Genomic DNA, 6,268 nt, shown 5'->3' on the forward strand with positions numbered 1-6,268 from the left:
GCATCTAAACCATCTGCAGATTTGTCGTGATGGTCGTTCCAGTAAAATGCTATGGGTGGTACCGGATGATCCCCTGGTTTCATATGCAACTGGAAAAAAATGTACAAATATTGAAGTTATATTCTTATATAAAAAATTAAAGTTAAAATTCAACTTGTTTATATGATCGTCGACTAGTGTAATTTTCTTACCAAAATCCAATGATCATTGCTAAGATGTCCGCACACCACCTTTCGGGTTGGAGGTCCTTGTGTTTCATCTAATATCGCTGGCAGACAAGTATTTCCTCCATGTTCACTGAATGTCATGAAAACAACATTATATGTTGTTGCAATTACGTGACCGCAATCCGGTACCGCCATCCAGTAATCATCGTCCGCTGGTCCATGGTAGTGAGCAATCGATTGGGTAAGATTAGTCACATTAGAACTCCTCGCACTCCTCCCACCTAAGATTCGAGCGTACAAGGCGCTTCTATTCTGTAGATCTGCTACTAAGTCTTGTCTAACTTTAACCCAATCATCTTCTGTTCCGTAAATTGCTAGAGCCACCGCTCTAAATCCACAATTTCCGTCTGCCGCTACATCTGTGCATTGATCTATGTATTTTCTAATGTAGGGCGGGAATTCTCTCTCAAATACAGAATTCTTAAAGATGAACGTGGTGCCTTTGGAAGAAGGGGTTGACATTGGAGGCCTTGAGCACGGAGGATTTGGAGAAGATGGTGATACTGGTGGCCCCGTACGTTGGGATGTGCTCATTGGACTCCCCTGTGATTCAGAGATAGAAGCAACACGTCCAGGGCCCTTTACAAATGCATAGGTTGACAATGTTAAATTGAGAATAATAAATTAGTAACTAATATAAATCATAATTTTCAAATATAGAAATTCATAAGTTATGTAGTATTACCTTTTTGTTTGGAGACTTTTTAAATCCGTACTGTTTCACAACCCTCTCCCACGCCGAAGGTACACGGAGACTAGAGAGCTTTTTACCCTTGGTTTTCTTTTTAGCAGTAGGAGGTGCAGTAATATCAGGGACTTCTTCGAACAACGCCCTCCTCACTGGATTTGGTGGAGTCGGGGATCCATCCGCGGCATCATTAGGAAATATTGGAAACTGAATATCTAACTTTTTCCAATAATCATGTATTTGATCCAACGGAATGCTATACCCATTTATGATGTAGTACTGAAGCTCATGTGCGCACGGTAGACCATGAGTTCTCCTTAGGTAGCAACCACACGTTGTTGGATCCTGACCCATTTCTTGTAAAACTTGCATTTCTTTCCTTATGAGGCCGAATGCTTTAAACGTGATTGATCTGTTCAGATTAACAAACAACGTATCTCCAAGGGTGTCTGTGTTGGATTTAGTAGCGTTAACTCTCGCTACTTTCTTAATCTCACAGATTTGGCCTTCCATCACCTTGTGAAGTTTCTCCAGTACGGTATCGAATGGGTACCGACCACCATCTAAATGTCGTTTGACGCGATGATGTTCTCCTTCGACCCTGCATTACCAATTGAACTTGAATATTAATTATTAATGTTGACTACATGTAACGATTATTTAGTCACGTAAATCTCACAAGGCTTACCTATTTGTTGTGTAGCTTCCGAAGTGAAAATAATGGTCGATGTAAGCTGACAGGATTTTTTGGGAATGCGGACTAATCCATGTGTCAATGCAGTAGTTCAGCAATGCTCCCCAACTCGAATAATGTGCTGCCAGACGTCCCCATCTATCATTAAAGTCATCTATGGTCGGTGCACTTATCGCCCAATTCCAACGAAATTTAAATCCTTCTGCCGCCTCTTTTAAAAAACCAGGTTGCTGCAGTGCTCGTTGTAGCACGCATTGCTCAATGTGACGGCGACACAAATGATGCCTGGATTCCGGGAAAACATACTCGACAGCATGCATCAAGGCGTAATCTCGGTCTGTTACAATGACATTAGGTGTCACTTGGCTAACGAACAAAGTACGGATAAACTGTAACACAAACCTGCAAAATAATATAACATTAATAATTTTAAATTTAAACGTAGGACAAAATAACTGTACTAAATAATTGTCAATTGTAATTTATAACAACAAATTAACATAATAACAATATTAATGACAATACTACAATAACAATGTTAATAACAATAATAATACTATAATAAGTCCTAATTAAACAATATAATAATTTTCATAACAGTAACAACTCCTAATAATACTATAATAAGTTCTAATTAAACAATATAACAATAAAAAAATAACAATATAATAATGTTCATAAAAATAATAACTCCTAATTATACAATACTAATAATGTTCAATAAAAATAATAACTCCTAATTAAACAATTCTAATAATGTTCATAAAAATAATAACTCCTAATTAAACAATACTAATAATGTTCATAACAATATTAACTCCTCCTAAATATTCAATTTAACATTATTCATAACATTGACAAACAATTGTACTAAATAATGTTAATTAACCATTTTAAATTTAAACATATGACAAAAATTAAAATTCATTAAGACACAAACCTGTAGTTTTCTTGTCTCTCATTTCGCATGAATGCGTAGGCGATAGTGAACGTTTTGTCCGTACTTGTTGCACCGACCACTTCTAGTAGAGGCATGTCATACTCATTGGTGTTGTACGTACAATCAATCATCATGACTTCCGGATATGCATTCACCATCACAAAAGAAGCCGGGTGGCAGAAAACAATATCTCCAAGTTCGGAAGATTCATCAGCAGTCCGAACGTCGTACATGTAGTTCAATTGCCTGAGTAAATGGATGAAATTATTCATCGGGGTCCGACCTTCTCTTTTCTGGGCACGCACCTTACTGACAGCATTGTAAACTTGTTTCTGACACGATTTGTTCTCCGGATCAGCCCTTTTCATGGACGCCAACATATTACTCGGGCTTAAATTAAAATTCTCTTGCTCCCTAATAACTTCAAGTTGAATAGGGGATATTTTACCTAAACGAGATCCCACAGCATGAGACGGGAATGGATGGTTGTGTCTCCCCTCCCGGACTTCAAAGTACCAGCGCCCTCCAGGGTACTCCATTCCGTCCAACCAAAATGGACAATTATTTTTTGTCGTTTTAGTGGACCTAGTTCCAGTAACCTTTTTTGGTCTGTATCCGCCACCTTGGCTACATAAATATCGAACTTTGGGCCGTCGGCCGTCTTTTCCCTTCGAATCACGAATTGCCAAAGTAACGTTCCTCAAGCCAGCAACATATCTTACATGAGCATCCATGTCCTCTCTACTAGCAAAACCTCCTTCCGGATTACCGAAATCGGTTGAAATGTCTTCAAACTCTACATATGAACTATGATCCTGGAATGGATCACTTTGTGTTTCGTCGATGACGAATTCAACTTCATCAAGATTTATGGAGTTGTAATCTCCAGAATTCATATTGTTTGTGATTGTAATTGTAAGTGATTGAGTTGTGAGTGTGATTTGAAAAACTTAAACTGTTGGCCTTTTTATAGGTAAAAATCTAAGAGGTCAAAATCAATTTTGACATTTTGAGTGCTCAAATCAAATTAGTAAAAAATTCTGAGTGGTGTAATTTATTTTTGAAAAAAACAATTTTTGAAAAAAACGATTTTATGTAATTTGTGTAAATTGTATTGGAAATGAAAATTGTATTGGAAATGAAAATTGTTATAAAAATTCAAAATCGGAATTCGAAGCCAACCGGACACCATAAAAATTCGCAATCCGGTTAGTGGCTAAAATCGTTATTTTTACTTAAATGCATAACCAATGTTTCAAATTACGTTGCAGTCAATGAGATCCATTGTAAAAATTATGTTTCAAATCGTAAAAATTAAATAATAGTGTTAGTTTGTTATTTTTACTTAAATGCATAACCAATGTTTCAAATTACGTTGCAGTCAATGAGATCCATTGTAAAAATTATGTTTCAAATCGTAAAAATTAAATAATAGTGTTAGTTTGTTATTTTTACTTAAATGCATAACCAATGTTTCAAATTACGTTGCAGTCAATGAGATCCATTGTAAAAATTATGTTTCAAATCGTAAAAATTAAATAATAGTGTTAGTTTGTTATTTTTACTTAAATGCATAACCAATGTTTCAAATTACGTTGCAGTCAATGAGATCCATTGTAAAAATTATGTTTCAAATCGTAAAAATTAAATAATAGTGTTAGTTTGTTATTTTTACTTAAATGCATAACCAATGTTTCAAATTACGTTGCAGTCAATGAGATCCATTGTAAAAATTATGTTTCAAATCGTAAAAATTAAATAATAGTGTTAGTTTGTTATTTTTACTTAAATGCATAACCAATGTTTCAAATTACGTTGCAGTCAATGAGATCCATTGTAAAAATTATGTTTCAAATCGTAAAAATTAAATAATAGTGTTAGTTTGTTATTTTTACTTAAATGCATAACCAATGTTTCAAATTACGTTGCAGTCAATGAGATCCATTGTAAAAATTATGTTTCAAATCGTAAAAATTAAATAATAGTGTTAGTTTGTTATTTTTACTTAAATGCATAACCAATGTTTCAAATTACGTTGCAGTCAATGAGATCCATTGTAAAAATTATGTTTCAAATCGTAAAAATTAAATAATAGTGTTAGTTTGTTATTTTTACTTAAATGCATAACCAATGTTTCAAATTACGTTGCAGTCAATGAGATCCATTGTAAAAATTATGTTTCAAATCGTAAAAATTAAATAATAGTGTTAGTTTGTTATTTTTACTTAAATGCATAACCAATGTTTCAAATTACGTTGCAGTCAATGAGATCCATTGTAAAAATTATGTTTCAAATCGTAAAAATTAAATAATAGTGTTAGTTTGTTATTTTTACTTAAATGCATAACCAATGTTTCAAATTACGTTGCAGTCAATGAGATCCATTGTAAAAATTATGTTTCAAATCGTAAAAATTAAATAATAGTGTTAGTTTGTTATTTTTACTTAAATGCATAACCAATGTTTCAAATTACGTTGCAGTCAATGAGATCCATTGTAAAAATTATGTTTCAAATCGTAAAAATTAAATAATAGTGTTAGTTTGTTATTTTTACTTAAATGCATAACCAATGTTTCAAATTACGTTGCAGTCAATGAGATCCATTGTAAAAATTATGTTTCAAATCGTAAAAATTAAATAATAGTGTTAGTTTGTTATTTTTACTTAAATGCATAACCAATGTTTCAAATTACGTTGCAGTCAATGAGATCCATTGTAAAAATTATGTTTCAAATCGTAAAAATTAAATAATAGTGTTAGTTTGTTATTTTTACTTAAATGCATAACCAATGTTTCAAATTACGTTGCAGTCAATGAGATCCATTGTAAAAATTATGTTTCAAATCGTAAAAATTAAATAATAGTGTTAGTTTGTTATTTTTACTTAAATGCATAACCAATGTTTCAAATTACGTTGCAGTCAATGAGATCCATTGTAAAAATTATGTTTCAAATCGTAAAAATTAAATAATAGTGTTAGTTTGTTATTTTTACTTAAATGCATAACCAATGTTTCAAATTACGTTGCAGTCAATGAGATCCATTGTAAAAATTATGTTTCAAATCGTAAAAATTAAATAATAGTGTTAGTTTGTTATTTTTACTTAAATGCATAACCAATGTTTCAAATTACGTTGCAGTCAATGAGATCCATTGTAAAAATTATGTTTCAAATCGTAAAAATTAAATAATAGTGTTAGTTTGTTATTTTTACTTAAATGCATAACCAATGTTTCAAATTACGTTGCAGTCAATGAGATCCATTGTAAAAATTATGTTTCAAATCGTAAAAATTAAATAATAGTGTTAGTTTGTTATTTTTACTTAAATGCATAACCAATGTTTCAAATTACGTTGCAGTCAATGAGATCCATTGTAAAAATTATGTTTCAAATCGTAAAAATTAAATAATAGTGTTAGTTTGTTATTTTTACTTAAATGCATAACCAATGTTTCAAATTACGTTGCAGTCAATGAGATCCATTGTAAAAATTATGTTTCAAATCGTAAAAATTAAATAATAGTGTTAGTTTGTTATTTTTACTTAAATGCATAACCAATGTTTCAAATTACGTTGCAGTCAATGAGATCCATTGTAAAAATTATGTTTCAAATCGTAAAAATTAAATAATAGTGTTAGTTTGTTATTTTTACTTAAATGCATAACCAATGTTTCAAATTACGTTGCAGTCAATGAGATCCATTGTAAAAATTATGT

The 6,268-nt window shown here is 31.9% G+C and overlaps 1 protein-coding gene across 1 annotated transcript; it reads right to left on the reverse strand.

Moving 5' to 3' along the window:
• Positions 335–3,445, reverse strand: LOC109846263 (PKS-NRPS hybrid synthetase CHGG_01239-like). Its single transcript, XM_020415488.1, has 5 exons — positions 2,550–3,445; positions 1,604–2,011; positions 913–1,516; positions 423–806; positions 335–379 (listed from the first exon to the last, which is right to left on the reverse strand). Exons 1-5 carry the CDS (start codon positions 3,443–3,445, stop codon positions 335–337), a joined length of 2,337 nt encoding a protein of 778 aa, XP_020271077.1.

The sequence above is a fragment of the Asparagus officinalis genome, chromosome 6 (genome assembly GCF_001876935.1).
Source record: "Asparagus officinalis chromosome 6, Aspof.V1, whole genome shotgun sequence".
Taxonomy (NCBI): domain Eukaryota; kingdom Viridiplantae; phylum Streptophyta; class Magnoliopsida; order Asparagales; family Asparagaceae; genus Asparagus; species Asparagus officinalis.